An 18,852-nucleotide genomic window follows, 5' to 3' on the forward strand; every position below is an offset into this window, starting at 1 on the left:
CATAAAGGTGTGGCCTTCCATTGTGGTGCCCCTAGTTGCAGGGAGTCCATAGCCCAAGCCTTTGGTTTTTTGCCCTTGGTGTGCTTCTATAGGCTATCTTATACCTGATTCCTAGCAGCCTAAACCACCTCCTTGATAATCCCATTGCTTCGTGGCCAAGTGATGTGACCAGGGATATTTCTATTTAAAGTGATCAAGAAGTGCTTCACTTTTAGGAGGTGGCTCTTTGTATAACCATGTGTTAATGTATGGTGTGTTCTCTGCTCCATCAAGGATACCTTTGGTGACAAAACTGGTAGGGCCCAACTAGTGAAGTCGAGAGGGGGTTACTGGTATAGGCCCTTGATGTATTTGGCATCCTTGAGTATGTGGGTCGAGTGGTAGAGCGCCAACAGCAAAAGCATCTGTGAGACTATACTCACCACAACCTTGGTAGTTGATCTTAACTATGGAGAGAGTGGAGGCTAAAATGGTGTCCAGATCGTGGTAGCTGCCAGAGGAGCTGGCCATGGTGGTGCCAATTTCGATCCCAGGACAGTGATTGGTGTATGAAGCTTCAACCGCATTGCAATAAGCAAAGGGTTTACGATCTGCATGGATGGTTATCTTAGTGCCATTATGCAGAAATTTGATGCACTGATGATATGTGGATGGGATGGCCTTCATGGGATGAATCCATGGACGACTGAGGAGGATGTTATAAGGAAGATTAAGCTCAACTACATGACAAAGTGTTTCTTGAGTGGCTGGGCTGACTCTGATAGGGAGCAAGATGGTTCCTTCAGTAGTACGCTCCAAATTATCATATGCCTTGATGGTGATCACCTCATTGATGATATCTGCTTCAGTATATCCTGCCTACTTGACGAACTTTAGATTACATAGGTTTAGAGGCGATCCATTATCTATCATGACACATTTAACTACAAAGTCAGAAACCATAACAACAATGCGAAGTGGGAGGATGTGATCGGGTCCAACTGTTGGGATATCAGTATTTTTGAAGGATAAGGCACATGAGGCTGAAAGATGGCCAACCAAGTTGCAAAACTCAGTGGTGCTAATGTCGGAAGGGACGCGGGACTCACGTAGAGTGCTATCAAGGATCTCTTGTTAAAGTGGGCTTGTCCGTAAGAGATCCATGATGGAGATCTGGGCTGGCGTGTTTCCAAGGTGTTCCAAAATGTTATACTGTGGCCCTAGTGAAGGTAATTCTGATGGAGATGCTCGAGATGGAGGTGGTTGTGCTGATGGTGGTCTGATTTGTGTGGATACAGGTGGAACAACTATATTGAGTCATGTCCGATGGGTAGCAATTGCACACTGAGTGTCTGGGCCTTTGACATTGATGACATTGACAGATGGTTCAACTTGGGATATGCAATCAATTAAGCTACCATAGTCTAAGTATGCTGAGGTATAATTCTGAGATGTGTCTCAGTTGTCACCTTGTTTACCCGGAGCATTGCTAGGTTTTTTGATAGTAGGGTTTGCAGGTGCCTTTCTCGGGTTCGTGTTATGAGGAGGGAAAGTATTTTGATACATCATTAATCCTACATTAGGTGAGGGTTGTGCCCCCACTGTGATCTCTTTCTGGTTAATGAGGTCCTGTACATAATCCTTAAGTTGCATGCATTTAAGGGTAGTGTGCCCTTTGACATGATGGAATTTGAAATATTCATTATCTTTGTACTAGGATGCTCTAGACTGATTAGGTTCCAAGGGTTGCATTTGTGGATATCGAACAAGGTTATCTTTGGCCAATTTTTTGAAGATTGTATCAAGAGGTTCCCCCAATGGGGTGTATGTTCATGGTTGTCTCTGAACACAGGGTTTACTACCTGCCGCTAGTGTGATAGCATTAGTTTGATTATGAGGAACATGTATTTGTTGATGAGTTTGCACGAGTGGTTGGTGATATGCAGGAGGTTGCTGTTGATAAGTTTGTTGTTGGCAAAATGTGGTGGGAACATTGGTAGCCACCCCAACAATATGGACCTGTTGAGTGTCAGTGGCACCATTTGTCATTGTATTCTTGTTTTTGTTCCAATATCGGGTTTTGTCATTGCTCGAACTACAGTCCTGGTTGTTTTCTTTGTACAATCTGATGACACCATCCTTAATGAGGCCTTGCTCAAGGCCCATTCCTTTTTTTTTGATGTCCTTGTATGTTTGCAAATAGTTCATAACCATATGATGAGTGAGGCTAGGGTGTGCGTTGTTTATGAACATCTTGACAAGATGGTGCTCAAGGATGGTACAAGAAATCCTTGTTGTGAGGATCTTCTAGCGTTGTAAGTACTCTGTAAGGCTTTCCCCTCCCTTTTGTTTGGTGTGGACAAGGTCTACTACATATAATTCAGTCTCAATGAGATGGGTATACTGAGCAACAAAGGCCTCAGAAAGTTTTGCAAAATTTTTAATAGTACCTTGAGGGATACAACAGAACCACTCCAAGGCTGGTCCTGCCAGGCTCTTGGGAAAGAGCCGCATGAGGAACACATCATTATAAGCTACCTCTTGACAATGCATATAGAATTCCTTAACATGTGTGACTGGATCACTTTTCCCCCTAAATTTTTCAAACTTGGGGATCTCAAAATGTTTAGGAAATGGAGTCAAGGTGATTGTCCTATCAAAAGGGTATGGGCAATCATTTTCAAATTTGAAAGTTTTGGTGTCTGTCCCATCCTTGAGGGCTTTGAGAGAATTTTTCATTTCTTCCCATTCAGACTTTACAGGTGGAGGAGTGGGTGCCCCCGATCCAGGTGCCCCCAGTGTAGGATACGTGCCAAAATTTGAAGTGTGATATTGCGAACTCTGATGACCATATGGCGCCTATGGAAAAATAGTTTGCATAGCTGGTGGAGTGGATGCTATGGTTTGCTGAAATGTAGGTTGTACATACTATTGCATCTGCTAAGGTTGGTGTGGTAGGTAACTAAGAGGTTGCTGCCCTATGAGATAGTTCTGTGTGGGTGCTTGGGCATACTGCTGATGTGAAGATTGTGGTTGGAATGGTGGTAATGCAGATAATGCTTGTGCTATGCTCTGGGAATACATACCATGCCTAATATATGTGGGTTATGTGCCTGCTTGAGAATAGGACGAATTTGGAGTAGGTGCAAGGTAGTTAATTTACAACAAAGTGTTTACTATAGGGAACTACAATGGCAGTGGATTTGCGCTATGGTCTAGAGGTGGCATGGAGAAATAGTTGGTGAGGGGTGGGAGTGAATAGCTATGTGAAGCAGTGGATGACAGTGTCGGAGGTGCGAACGTGACTACAGTGCTAGGGGGAAGATTAATGATAGGTGCCTGTGTCGTAGCAATATTCCAAGGTCCCAAAGGAAAAGCAACTGAAGAGCTTTGGCTAGTTACAAAGGGGTTGATAGTGATGTTTGGTGGGATGGAGGATGAGGTATTAGACCCTAATGGTGGTATTTGAGTAGCAAATGAACTAGATGTGATATGGGGTGGAAGTGAAAAGGTAGTGCTGCTAGATGCAAATGGAGGATTTGGTGGAGCAGTAAAATGAGCGGTGGAAACAGATGAAAATGGTATACTTGAGGTTGATTGAGATGTAGTATACACTAATGGTTGAGTGGGAATGGGATGAGTTTTCTATGGAATGGAAACCGACACCTAGGTCGAGGGGATATTTGGGTCTACTGGTTCTACCTGAGGTGGTTGCCATCCAAACAATGGGTGATTAGGATCTGTTATGTTGATAGGTGGCAGACATCTAAACTCAAAGACACCAACATTGTCTCATAAGAAATTTTCCATGATGGTTTCCTTATTGCGATCTATGATGGCATTTACGATAGTAGCATGACCAGGTTGGTTCATGAAAGCCTCAATATCTATGGATGATCTTGTTTCTTCTGGGATTTTCGGTGGTGGGTCTGATGGTGTCATGGATACTATAGAGTACGGCTAAGCTCGAGATGTGTTAACACTATGAGTAGGATCCATGTCTTTTTTCTGTGTGTGCCTACCAAAACATGTGGTGGGTGGCATGAAAGGATGCTTCTCCTAAAGATGAAAATGTAGTGAGGGATGATACTAAGGATGTCTAAAGGATATGGTTTTTGTGCAAGAAGCTTGTGTTTTCTTAAAATATGAATGTGGGAAGTGCGACAGTGATGCAAAAGGTGCGACCCTGACCTTTGGCTCAAGGTGATGTGGGACACCAATAACAACCTGTTCCTAGCAAAGTGTTGCATTTCAAGGATACTCAAGATGATGAAAGATGTGATGCAAAAATGTTTCTAAGTGAGTGAGGAAATAACACTAAGATTTTAATAATGTAGGTGGAGGATTCTTCTTCAACAACCTAAGATGAGAGGAGATGGTCTAACTTCAAATGCTTGAATGGGATAGTGCAATTCCTAGATGAGAGACTAAACCTATAAGTGTGTAAGTGTGTGCAAAAAAAGGAAGGACCTAATTAGAATGAGTAACAATAGAGTTGTCGATAAGGCTCATATTAACACCACATCGAAGGGTTAGGTTTTGGATTTTGTAGTCCCATTCAGTTTGTAATGCTACCTTAGTTCGGTCTTTCTTAATTTGATCCAATTTGGCAATCCTAGAGTTAGGGGTATGCTTCTTATGCTCTGCTTTGATTTCCTTATAGGCTGGTATTTGAGGAAGCTTAGCCTTCTTAAACTTAGTCTTGGGATGGCTTGACATGAGATATTTCCAAGGATTAAAATCACAACTATGGGGTTTTTGGAGGTAGTGCCCTAAGCTAGGATTGACCAAGTTTGACAAACATTCATTCAACAAGTAAAAGATCAAGCAATAGATAGGAACAACCAAATAGAAGTTTTGATTCCTAGAATGTGATACTTGCGCCAAGGAGTGTGTATATTTTTACAAATGTTTTGAACAATCACTTCAAGCACATGAACATCCTCGATGGTTGGCTACAAAGCTCATAGTTGGTTTATCTGGGGAGTCCTCAATATACGCAAGGTACGTAAGGCCCAAATCCATAGATGAATCCAAAAAGATGTCACACAGCCGAGAGGAGTGGTAACCCACTTCTCCTCTTTCACTTCTCAAGGGTATAAAGTTCCTTGAGGCTTAGCCTGAGTGACAAAATCTTGATCCCAAGAGAGGTGTCTTTGGATTCACCTCCCAATTTTTATACTCTGCTAGAACACTGGAGTTGAGGTCATCCCAAGGGGTGATGAAATCCCCAAGCAGGCCCCCTAAAACTAAAAACAAGGTTTTGGATCCTAGTCTTATGCACCCAAGATGGCCCACAAAGGCGACAAGGGGAGAGAAGATTCAGATGACCTTGGGCTAAAAAGCAAAGTTTTTTCACCAACTAACACTTAATTTGTCTAGTCTAGACCTTGCAAACACACATGTTTAGGATGCAAATGTTCAATTCCAACTTGATATATGTGAACAAAAGAAAATGCGATCGAAGAATGAATTCACAAAGGAGAGTTAGGGTCAACAAGAAAGTAAACCCGCGCGCTTGGAGGCCCTCCACTTCAAGTATCGATTGATTTCCTTTAAAGCATTCAAGAGTTGTTGTTTGTTTGTTTTAAGGCCAAAACAAAGATGTGTGTAAAGCTCAATTTCAAGCACACACTCGGAGGCCCTCCACGTCAAGATTTGTTCAATTTTTATGCCCAAATGAAGTGTTAGTGAGACTAATGTGCATTCAAGAAATTTTCTATCTTAGAAAAACCAATAAAAGCTAAAGTGAATGGAGTTTGATTCTTATGGAGCACTTAACACCCTCTTAGGTGGACCCATCCCCATATATGGCACTGATATTGCAACCAATGGTTAGAATGATGGGTGATTAAAGAGGGTGAGTCTAACAACAAACTCACTCAAAGTTTCTTTATTAGTTTTTATAATTTAGAAAGTTCCTAAAATGTGGATTCTTTTTATGCCCCAAAAGATGAAATGTATTTGCAAGATTGTTTTCAACGTGCACCTAGAGACCCTTCACGACAAGATAGTGTTCTTTTTAGCTTTGCATTTAAGAGTGAATTTGAGTGAACATACATTCCAATAAAATAAAATAAAACATTGTTCATTTTAAGACCAAATTGAGATGTGTGTTTTGTTTGTGATTATGCATACATGTTCATTTCCTAAGATTTAACCATGCAAGATAAACACAAAGATAATGATAATGACCAAACTCTACAAAATAGATAGTGTTCTCGTAGAGAAAATGTGAGAAGCAGTGTTCCCATGAGTGTAGTGTTCCCACAAGCGGGTTCGTGATCTCACTAGAGTTTTCTTTCGTGGGGACGCGTTCCCGCAGGTTTACCTAGGCAAAGGAATGTCAGGGAAAATTTGGTAAAAAAAATTTAAAACCACAAGCCAAAAACTCAAGAGCTCTTTTTGACAGAGTGATCCCGTATATTTATGGCCTTACAATGTTCCCACAAGCGGCAATGACAATCCCACGGATGATGTTTTATTACAATTCTAAAAAGTTTAAGACAGGAAAATTCAGCATTCCCGCAAGGCGAGAATGACTATCCCACTGTTCTGAGGCACGTTCCCACTAAAAGATTGGCCAGCGGATTCGTTGGTTAGGTTTATCGACACGTGTGAGTTGGTTGGGACTGGTTTGTTGGCATTCCCATTGGTCTTTCCACGTTCCTGGGGTTGCAAGTTCACGATCTCACCGGAGTATGGCGCATTCCCAGGACTGCAGGATCGCGTTCCTGGGGTCGCGAGGATGCAGAAAGTTTTGTATTTTGACCATTCACTAGGTGAAAATCGAGAACAGGGTTGGGAGCGCATTCCTGAGGCATTCAATGTGGCCCTGCAAGCAAAATTAGAAAGCAACACAAACAAAAGATATTGCCATTAATGTTAGTTTTGCATGGTTAGCCAAAACATGAAAAAAAAGCATGTAAAACTAGCATTAATGAAGATTAAAATGACCCTTGTAGGGTCCTACCGGGCGTGCCAAAATGTGTATGTGAATTTAGTGATGTTAGGAAAATAATGAAATAAACAAAGCATTCAAAAAACCAAACTAACAAAACATATAAAGAGAGACAAAGTGAGGTCCTCAAATGAGAATATGAACCATGGATAGGCTCTCTCAATGAGGATGATCACTTGATTTGTAGATGTGTCCTTTGATATGGATGTATGCTCAATTGCTTCAATGTTGGAGATGGATAATGGCAAATTGGTAGCCTTGTGAGCTCTCAATTTGGTATTATGAGGGTATGGTTGATGGGTTTGTTTCTCAAAATGGCATTATGGCTTTGCATGAAGGATTGAGTTTTTCAAACTAGCATGATAACTTTACTAAATGGATTGTTCTTAAAATGGCTTGGGAGGGGATTCCTTAAATAGGCAAAGGGCTTGAGGGATCAAGGGCTAGGATGCAAGGATGGGAGAAAGCTTATGGAAGGTTTAGATTGAATGAGAGGGGAGCACATGGATTGTGCTTCCTTACAACCAATCAGGGAGTGACACATGTCACAGGGTCATTGGTTAGAGAAAGAAGGGTTGAGGGGTCAACAAAGGAGGCTCAAAGCTCGTAAAGACCCTCATAATTGCTTGTAAGAGCAATGAATGGGCTTGTAAGAGTCATTCATGGCTTTGTAAGAGCTTTTATGGCTTAGTGGTTGGGATATTTTGAGGGGAGACTTTGGCTTGGTTTAGGAAAGTCTTAAGCTTGCTTAGGAATGTGTAAATGATTAAGGGATGGGTTACGCTTGGGTTAGGATTAGTTTAGGGATGTTAGAGATGTGCAAGTGGATGGTATTGATGAGGGTGGGTGAGTTAGTGGCTAAGCTTAGTTAGTATGGGTGGATGGGATGGATTAGGCTGAATGGAGGATTTAGGATAGTTTAGGGGCTATTAGATTTGAGGGTTTTATTTATTAAAGTGATTTTAATAAATTTGGGATTTGGAATTAGATAGGAGAATAAGATTTAATTGATAAATGATGGGTTATTTGATTTATCAATTATGACAATAGATGATTCATTAAATTAATCAGCTAGGGGATGGCAAAGGATTAATTAAATAGGAATTTAATTAATGATGCCTTTAGAGATAGCTAAATAGGATTACCAAAGTGATGTAATCAAATTTAGGTGTCTACATTCACAAGTCTCATCTGCTCTCCATCTCTCAAACATGAAAAACATCTTTCATTTATACCATGCTCACTAATAAATCCTTGAGTTGACTTCCCACTTAATTATAATACATCAATTAAATGAATATGCATTTACTTAATGCTATCAGCTTACAGTTATAAATAGATTTTTACATGTGCGACTTTTGTACATACAAACTCTCTGACGTCATCAATGGCCAATATACTATCTCCAATTAATTATGCAATGTTTCATTACATTTGTGATGAACTGCAACAATCACACAATAGGAACTGCTTTCCTAAAACTCTGCTTTCATGCAATTCTCTATAGATCAATAATATCTTTCGTACACTGTCAATTCAAGTTCTGTGCACTTACCATTGTAACAAAGATCTACTATAGTATGCACTAGAAACTATGCATTAATAGATATACTAAAATTGTTTTATGTTTCTCTGTTAGTCTTTACAAGCCTTTTACTATGTTGTCATCAATAACAAACACAATCATGAAAATACATCATATCAATGTTTTGCAATGCTCCCCCATAGCATCAACATTCATGCTAATAGAGTAGCTACCATATATTCTACCTCAGTAGTGGACAAAGTGACCATAGCTCATCTCTTGCTCATCCAACTTATTGTACCTCCAAATAATGTAAACACATATGCACTAGTGGATCTTCTTCTATCAACATTGCCAGCCCATTCTGAATCCACATAGCCTTTAATATCTAGGGAATGATTATTTCTTATTCCATGAAAACATATAGAGTAGTCTGAGGCACCTGCAAGTATCTAAAAAATCTTTTTACTGCATCCCAATGTGCTCTTCCTAGATTAGATATATAACATGAAAGTACTCTCACTGCTTGGGCAATGTTTGATCTTGTGCTGACCATAACATACATCAAACTTCCAACAACATTCAAATATGGTACTTGACTCATCTCTTCCATCTCCAATGGAGATGTGGGACACTATGAACTAGAAAGCTTTGTTCCCATTGTAACATGAATACTCAATGGTCTTGAATCCTGCATATTGAACCTTTTTAGAATAACACCAACATATTTACTTTGGCCTAGCCAAATCTTTCTGTTCTATCTATCTCTTATAATCTCCATTCCCACAATGTGCCTAGCTGCACCAAGATCTTTCATTTCAAACTTTATCGAGAGTTGAGATTTTAACTCTGCAATTAAACCTTTTCCTTTGCCAATAAACAACATGTCATTGATATACAAGGAAATAACCAGGAAACCATCACCATCAGATTTGAAATATATACAGTGATTAGATTTAGATTGCAAAAATTCCAAACTCAACACATATGCATCAAACTTCTGGTACTACATCCTAGGACTCTATTTTAAATGATACAAGTATTTCTTCAATTTACAGACCAAATGAGTTTTACCACATTGTGTTCTAGCTATGACATGTAAGTTTCTTCCTCCAAATCTCCATGAAGGAAAGCAATTTTTTCACATCCATTTGCTCAATCTCTAGATCATAAGCTGTAGCAATAAAAAGCAAAAATCTAATGGATGTCATTTTGGCTACTGGAAAAAAATCTCACCATAATCTACTCCCTCAACTTGAGAGTAACCTTTTGCAACCAAAAATACATTATACTTCTCAATGCTTCCATCTAAACCCATCTTCCTTTTGAATACCCATTTACAACCAACAGGCTTTTATCCTGTAGGAAATGGTACAAGGTCCTAGGTTTGATTACTCTTAAGAGCTACCATTTCTTCATCCATGGCTATTTTGAAGGATTGAGTCATCCATACCAAGAGCCTCTTGTATAGATCTCAGTTCATCAATACTAGTATTTATTGAAAATATGCATCTCCAATCATCAGAAGAATACCCATACCTTTCAGGTGGTTTCCTTTGTCTAGTAGATCTTCAAACAAGATCTGGTTCAGGTTTAGCTTCAGGTACCTCTTCTTCCTCTGATGAATCAAAGCTCTTAGAGATCTCTTCAACATTTCATCTTTCTAAGGGCCTTGATTCAACTTTCTCCGGTGTAGTAGGTAGTTGAATCACATCATCCTTTTCTTCTATTTTTTCTGGCTGCATTGTAACAGAAGAAGGCTTAGTTTCTCTAAATATAACACTTCTAGAATAAAATACCTTTTGTGCAATAGGATCCCAAAGCTTCTATCCTTTCACACCATAACTATATCCGATGAAGATACATCTGACAACTTTTTTGTTCAATTTTTCCCACATCTCCTTTGGCACATGAGCATATGCCTCACAACCAAAAACTCTCAGATGTCTAAGTGAAGGGTTGTGGCCCAACCATGCTTCCATTGGTGTCTTATAAACAAGAGTTGATGTAGGAGACCTATTTATTAGGTAGCAGTAAGTGGCTACAACTTTAGCCCAAAAATTTTATTCTAGTCCAACACCACTCAGCATACTCCTAGCCTTCTCCATCAGTGTCCTATTCATTCTTTCTACAACTCCATTCTACTGTGAAGAATATAGAGTTTTCTTATCTCTTTTAATACCACAATCTTTACAAAATGTGTCAAAATCATTGGAGCAAAATTCACCACCATTATTAGTTCTCAAACATTTTATCTTCTTTCCAGTCTACAACTCAACCATTGCTTTAAATTCTTTGAAATGACTAAAAACATCAGCTCCTAAAGAAATAAACCCATGTTCTTCTATTGAAATCATCAATGAAAGAAACATAATAAACCGATCTACCAATAGATGAAACATTAACTGGACCAAATACATCTGAATAAATTAGATCCAAAATACATGAGGACTTATTAGAACTCAAGTAAAACTAAATGCAATTTTATTTACCATAGATACAATGCTCACAAAATTCAAATTCAAGATTGCAATCATTTAACCCATCAACAAGGTTCTTATTTTTCAAGGTCCATAGAGCCATCTCACCTATGTGCTAAGTCTCTGGTGCCATAACATGGTCTTCTCTACAGGTAACTTTAATTTAGTAGATAGAGCACCCTTGGGTACCCAAAAACTATGACCATCTGTTGAAAGAGAAACCCTCTCCTTTTCCAACTAAGTAGTCTTTTTCACAATCTTATTAGAAGTACTATTGCACTCAATTGTGCATGCATCAAGCTGGTACAATGTACACAATCTGCTTCCTCTTGCTATCACCATAACACCTCTCACCATTTTTACATCTGCTTTAGAAAACTATACATGCACACCCGCATCTATTAGCTTACTAATAGATAACAAATTCCTCACTAGTCCAGGGATATGCAAGACACCATCAAATCTTCTAATTCTACCATCATAAAATTTCACACGAATACTTCTATGACCAACAATATCAAGAACTAAGTTATCACCCAAATACACCTTACCACCATCAAAATTTGCATACTTACTAAACCAATTTCTATTAGGATTCATGTGGAAAGATGCATTTGAGCCTATTAACGATGCATTTTCATGTGTATGAGTGGCCAAGACTACGATGAAAGCATCTACATCTTCCTTTTCAGACTCATAATTAGAATCTTGCTTCTTCTTCTTTTCCTTCTCCTCTTTGTAGTCCTTTTGGAAGTGTCCAGGTTTGCCACAATTCTAGCAGATTGCCTTGGACTTACCAAGAGATTTTGATCTCCCCTTATTCTTGGACTTAGAATGACCATGTTGCTTTTCATTCTTGCCTCTTTCTTTTGGTCTTCCTTGAACACTCAAATCCTCTTTGGCATTCAGAGAGACCTTCCTTCTCATCTCATTAGAAAGTAGAGAACCAACAACATTCTCCATCTTTAAAACAAGTAAAGTGCTCCCTATGGCCATAACAAGGCTGTCCCATGAGTCTAGTAATGAACATAGCAAGATTTACCACCTTTCTTCTTCATCCATTGACACCTCAATAGAGGTCAACTGAGTCACCAACATATTAAAGCTTTCCAGATGCTCAAAATTTTTTCCACCTTCTTCCATTCTCAAGGAATACAACTTCTTCCTAAAAAAAATCTTGTTCACAAGTGATTTCACTAGATAAATTTCACTTAGCTTCTTTCAAAGCTTCTTCATGGTAGGTTCTTCATGGATATTAATCAGAATTGAGTTTGCAAGACACAATCTGATGAGACCTTTAGCTTTTCTATCTGTCACATCATACCGTGCAGCTAAAGTTAGATCTACGGGCCTCACATTCTTCTCATCAATTGCATCCCATAGATCTCGATCATTCAATAGATATTCCATCTTCAACTTCCACATCTCAAATTTTGTCTCAGAAAACTTTTCAACATCAATTCTCCCTTATATGCTTGCCAACTTTTCAATCCTGCAACAGAAAAATGAAATACTCTGCACAAGCTCCCACTCAAACCTTGGTTAGTTCAAAAAACCTTGTACCCAATAAATAGAACCAAAATTGGCCAGGGTCTGATACCACTTGTAAGGAAGCAAAGGTGCACGAAATCGCTTCCTACATTAATCTTTGAGAGGACAATTATGCAAATTCAACTAACTATTGTAGAGATCTCAAGAAATATATAATGATATAATCAAAATAACAATGAACACATAACTCAATGATTACCATGGGGAAACCCTTTCGAGAGAAAAGCCCCACCCTCCAAAACCTGCACAATGTATTATCAAACCAAGATGATTACAATACACTTGCAATGCAAGTTCTTATAGGAGTGCATCATCACAACTCGAACTCGAAGAGACTTTTTCTAGCACCGAGTCTTACAAACTGAACTAAATTACCCAAACTGAACTAAATTACCCAAACACCTCTCCAAGCCCTCATTTTATAGTGATTTTACAACCTCGAAACCACTTGTGGTTTTACAAAACCATGGGTAAAACTACCATGCCAAATGTTACCCATTTTTGACATTTACATTTCCAAGATGTAAAAATAACTAGGTTAAAATAGTAATCTCGTCCAAAATTTTGTCTCTTAGTTTAGACCCCATAAAATTCATAAAACAAGCTAACTATGCTCTAAAAATTGCCCTCCTATATTCTACTATGGACAAGGCACATTTTGGTATTTTATGCACTCTTTTCCAAGATATAAACAAGTAGAAAACTTCCACAAACAAATTTTGGAATTTTCTAGAAAAAGATCGCAAGGTTGAGACACATGTTCTCAACATAAAAAAACATGAAATAAACAAGTTCTAACACTTCTAAATAAAGATATTAAATTTTTAGGACACCTTTTCAAAAATTCAAAAGATCTATTTTATTTTTAAGACAAGGAACACTAAGTTTATTCTTTATTATAAAATAAAAAATAGAATTCATTAATTATTACAAATACATGTGAAACAAAAGAATCAAGGAAAAAAGTAGAAGGGATGATAATATTTGAGAAAATGAAGCCCTCTTCGTTGCCTCTAATACTTCTTTAGTACAAAAACAAACTCATAAGTCTTGTCCTCTTCTAATAAAGATATATGAACATATTTTATTCTTCATATGCACCAAAGCAATGATGATTTCTTCTTTATGTTCCCAATATGAATAAGCAAGTGAATTTCAATAGTTCTATTCTCACCTCTTTTAAAGGTGCTACTTTCATATGGGTTCGAAAGAACAAGGGACTCTAACTCCCAAATTATAATAATAATTTAATAATACAAAGGGTCTTTTGTATATTGTACATATGTCAAGCACATACAAACTATCACTAGTTGGCTACACACTTTTTGTATGATCACCCATATGTAGACTACATGATGTCTTCTATGTATCTAGATTGTAAAACTATCTTCCTAACCTCATTGAGTGACTAACCAATTTTTTTTTTCTTACAAATGGATGTAGATACACAATTTTTTGTAGAACCAACCCAAACATTGGAATAGAATAGTTTGGTTGTGAAAATATAACATTACTCAAGTTAGAGTGCTATGAAACTATGATACAAGTAATTTGGAAACATGTGAAGAAACACAAGAAATACAATTGTTAAGATTTCCTTGTTATGTTTCATTTCAATGTTAAGATAGAACTCCCTAAGAGGGGCACAAATGTAATTCATCGACGTTTCCATTATTTTTATAAAGACAAATCTTAAAGCCTTGTAAATTATAATCCCGAATCACATAAACTAAACTAATTTTAGTTTTAAGGTCAATGGTTTATGATAAACTCTTATATTAATTGTTTGACCTTTTTTAGTAATATATTATAACTTAAGTATTATAATAATACGAAAAGCATGACTAGAAAGAACCACAATTTGATTTTTAAGTTCCTAAATTAGATTGCATAGAAATAAAAATTTTGGTTAGAGTTATGTCATCCTTGGGGGATTGAAAACCTCCTTTATTATTTTACTAAGATTTTATAATGCTCGTTGCATATTGGTGAAGATAATCCATATCAATAGTGTCCTAAGACTCTAATATAATGTCACTACATTCATGTATGTGCAGTTTGTGATGTCACATAGTCAAATAATTGACATAGATCCTTTATATTGTTTTATAATTTAGAACTAAGGTATTAATATATAAATTAAAAGTGCAAGAAATTCATGAAAGCCTCATTGTTATAAAATAAAGCTTAAATCATGTTTAGATTGGAAAATCTTCTTCATGAACTTATTTTGGATAAAAAATTCTGGCCATTTGAACATTTATCCCTTTCAGAAACGGTTTGTTGGGCCCTTAATACTACTCAACTATTAATTAATATTCGTATATTTTCTTGTCTAGCTTCATTTTGGAAGATAGGAAAGATAACAATGCTCATTGATCCTTATTTTGATCAAGTGGATTACATATTTGTAGTCATTATAAAAGCACAATAGTAGCCCTTGAGTGAAATAATCCTATAATATTCACTTGATCACATAGTTTATGCAGGTCTTATGCAACCCAATGAAATTACTCAAGACACTCATGCACCATAGGATGATTGCAACTTTCATTTTCTTAGCTATGTATAAATGCTAGTAAATGAATTCATCAACTTACAATATTAAATACTCTTGCAACAAAGATCGTTTGTATTTTTGCCTCTAATTGATGCCACGATAATTTTACAAAAACATGATCTAATGTTATGTACTTGTCTGAGGATCCATAAAGAATGTCAAAATATCTAAGTTTTGTTGGTTTATTAAGCTAACACATTAGCTACAATGGGCTCTCTATCCTATACCTTGTTGTCATGCCTCATAGATTATGACATTGAAATTGGAAACATTACAACTTGTACTCTATAATTGTGTCAAATCTTATAATTTTCTAATCTATAGTTTTGACTAAGTAATAAGTCGATGTCAACATGGGGCTTGAGTAGACTCAAACCCAAGACCTCTTAGTTGAGAGATTGGACTGTAGGGTGTTCCCCTTTCTTTATTGTTATAAACAAAGGAAAACTTTAATAAACTAAGTTATATTTCAAAAATGTTTTTAGGTTGGGGGAGAATGGACCTTGCGACCTCATGCTTCATAACATGAAACTTTTGCCAATCTTTAAGTAACTATTTCTCTAATAAATATATAGACATCATATTATTATTGATCTAAAAGATATGTTTTTAAATATGCATTTCAATAATATGACCAAAAAATGGAGACTCGATGTAGTAACCTCATGCTTCATAATACAAAGCTCTTTCCAATTGAGCTAGGTTCAAGCCTTTTAAGTAACCATTTACCTAATAAATATGTACCCATCATATTATTATGTATTTAAAAGAAACATATTTTATATGCATCTCATGATATAGCCTTTCCTTAAGTATAAAATGCATGACTATTAATGTGCATGCCTATCTTGTTATGCATCACAATCAAGTACTAATCTCAATGATATGACATTGGGCATCATAATCAAGGCCATTACCGCTCAATTCCATGTCACAAACAAATGATATGATAAGATTGTGGACTAAAATGATATGATGCTATTGTCGACTAGTGTTCCTTTAAAAGATAACTTGTCATATCAATTGCCATAAAGATAAAGTGATATAACATAATTTATACTAAAATTATATATGAAAAAAACTCTAAACTTTTATTTAGAATAAATTTCCTTAAAAACTAATTCCAAAAACCAAAAAGAAGAAAAAGACAATCTTTGATATTCACTAAACTAACTATAATCTATGAAATAATCCACCCACTCAAACCTACTTCTATAAATTAATTTTTTTCTTATACAAATTGAACAATACCTCTTTTCATTACTGTCCTTCCTTTCTACTCTTTTTAAACTATAAATTATAAATAAATTCGCACTAATACATTTAACCAACTCTTTCTATTTTAGTGTGCTCTTACATCAAAGCTTTAATAAGTATGTAAAGTTTAAAATTATAAAATAAAATTAGTTGTATCATTTGTTAAAAATTATGACATTAATTTTAATAATATTATAAATATGATACAACTGGTATGAACTAAAATCTCTGTAATGATCTCTATTTCATGCTTTAATAGAATATAAAAAATATTATAAATATGATAGACTACCGAGAAACTCAGTAAATGTTAACTGAAGATTGCTCTGCTTAAGCAGTCGGTGACTGGTAAGTCAAATCCACTAAGAAAACGGGGTCGATAAAGACGGCCACGAAATGGGCACTGCGGCAGGAGAAAAAGGAGATAAAATGTGTTCACATTCACATTCAAATCCAGCTCTTTATATTCCAGTTCCTCGTATTGCCCCATTCGAATCCAGTACGAACTGCAGCGCCGTATCCATGGCAGGAGATGATGAAGAAGATATAATTGAGCCTCACACCATAGGTAAGCCTTTCCTGTCTTTTAAATTGAACTTTTTTTTTCTTCCCCATTTTCTTTTCGTAAATAATTAGGCAGGTTACAAGTTTTCTCAAAAGACCCAATTAATTGGGCTGGGCACTAGTTTTGCTTAATCGAATTTTTTTGTATAAACACAGCTATGCCAGTTTCTTTCAATGTTTTAACAGTGATTTTATAGATGGGTATTAAACCGAGGGATTGAAGCATGGAAGGCTAACTGAATTAAAGAATAAAAGTTTCATGCATGATTTTTAATGTCTTTCTGACCTCGGGAAAAATTGTATTGCAGGGAATGGGGAAAGACTTAGGAATCGAATTTTTGAGAAAAGTAAAAGCTATTGGGTGCTTGTGATATCAAGCATCCTTGCTCTTATTGTGGGTCAGGCGGCTGCTACCCTTCTTAGCAGATATTATTTTGACAATGGTGGTAACAGTAGATGGCTCTCAACTCTCCTGCAATGTGTGGGATGGCCTATTCTTCTCATTCCATTGCTTTTCTATCTTCGAAAGAAGAAAGGATCCTCTAGACTTACAACCCTCACACCCAAATTGTGTCTCATCTATTTAGCCCTGGGCTTACTTATAGCAGGAGACAATTTACTTTACTCATGGGGTGTTTCTTTTATGCCGGTTTCAACATATTCTCTTCTTTGTTCCAGTCAATTGGCATTCAATGCAGTGTTTGCCTTCTTATTGAACAAGCAAAAAATCACTCCATCTGTCCTGAATTCTCTCGTTATACTTATTTTCAGTGCTGTTCTGCTTGGAGTTGATTCAGATAGTGACAGGCCCGAAGGAGTGAGCACTACTGAGTACATAATAGGATTTTTCTGCACTGTTGCAGCGTCTGCAATGTTTGGACTCATCCTTCCGTTGATGCAGCTTGTGTTCCAAAGGGTTATAAAGAAGGAGACTTTTGCAGTAGTCCTTGAGATGCAAATTTATACATCTATTGTTGCAACGGTTGTGTGCATAATGGGGTTATTTATCAGTAGAGAGTCCGAAGATATGAAAAAGGAGGCTTCTAGTTTTACCACAGGGAAACTAGCATACTACATGACCTTGATATGGTCTGCAATAGGATGGCAGGTTTGTTCTGTAGGTGTGGTTGGTCTGATCTTTCAAGTATCTTCCTTGTTTTCTAATGTCATTAGCACCCTGGGTCTCCCTGTTGTGCCCATATTGTCAGTTTGGCTCTTTCATGACAGCATGAATGCAATAAAGATTATTTCTATGTTGTTAAGCCTATGGGGATTTGTTTCATATGTATATGGAGGGTACGTGGATTCAAAGTCTGCCACTGCCCCAAAGAACACAACTGAAGAAAATTCACACGGCTCTTTTGTTGAAATAAATTAATTATCATAGATATGGTGATATGGTCGGCACAGACCAGCCGCCCAACACAGACCATTTATTTTACATGTGCAACCATCTTCCACCATCCATTCAACTGTCTTTCATAAATATTCCAGCTAACTCCTGCTACAGTGTAAATGGCATTTAATGTGTATTTCTCTAGAAATATAATAAACTAGCCTGTGATCTTCAGAGCCCATTTTTTGGGTTTCTCCATAGCTTCTCCTCTCAATGGTTTTTTCTCTTGTTTGCTTAATTCTAATTTTCTACATGGTATCAGAGCCAAAGGGAGAGAATTCTTTGCAAGTTGTTTGAAGCATAGATTAAGAAGGTTTAAATGGTTCAATGAAGTGCTGAGATTGCTGGAGATTGTTGATAAATAGCAGAAACTATTAATGTGTGGAGTAGAGAGGCAAAAGAGTGCTGAAGTGTGGAGTTGTGAAATGCTGCTGTTATTTGAGGAAGTTTTTGTGATCGTGACTAAGGACTGTTGTATCTTGTTTTGCAGAGTGAGCTAAATGTGATAGTAATATGCATGTTGTTTATCAAATCAGCAAATGAAGAATGGTGATTTGAATGGTGATCTTTAAGTCAAGT

General features: G+C 37.0%; 1 protein-coding gene across 1 annotated transcript; it reads left to right on the plus strand.

Annotated features, from left to right (window-relative positions):
* The first annotated feature begins 16,590 nt into the window (after positions 1-16,590).
* On the plus strand, positions 16,591-18,487 carry LOC149574959 (putative purine permease 11). The gene is made up of 2 exons (XM_089814807.1): positions 16,591-16,881; positions 17,186-18,487. The coding sequence occupies exons 1-2, from the start codon at positions 16,710-16,712 to the stop codon at positions 18,253-18,255; spliced, it is 1,242 nt and encodes a 413-aa protein (XP_089670933.1). The 5' UTR covers positions 16,591-16,709; the 3' UTR covers positions 18,256-18,487.
* Positions 18,488-18,852: the final 365 nt, after the last annotated feature.

This window comes from Cupressus sempervirens, chromosome 2 (assembly GCF_028749045.1).
Source record: "Cupressus sempervirens isolate cs-2001-9-10 chromosome 2, ASM2874904v1, whole genome shotgun sequence".
Lineage (NCBI taxonomy): Eukaryota > Viridiplantae > Streptophyta > Pinopsida > Cupressales > Cupressaceae > Cupressus > Cupressus sempervirens.

What these genes read in the sequence shown, in the direction of transcription:
- LOC149574959 (XM_089814807.1), top strand. Translation starts at nt 16,710, where the DNA reads ATGGGCACTGCGGCAGGAGAAAAAGGAGATAAAATGTGTTCACATTCA. An exon ending in AATTGAGCCTCACACCATAG is followed by an intron (nt 16,882 to 17,185) that starts GTAAGCCTTTCC and finishes ATTGTATTGCAG; the next exon opens with GGAATGGGGAAAGACTTAGG.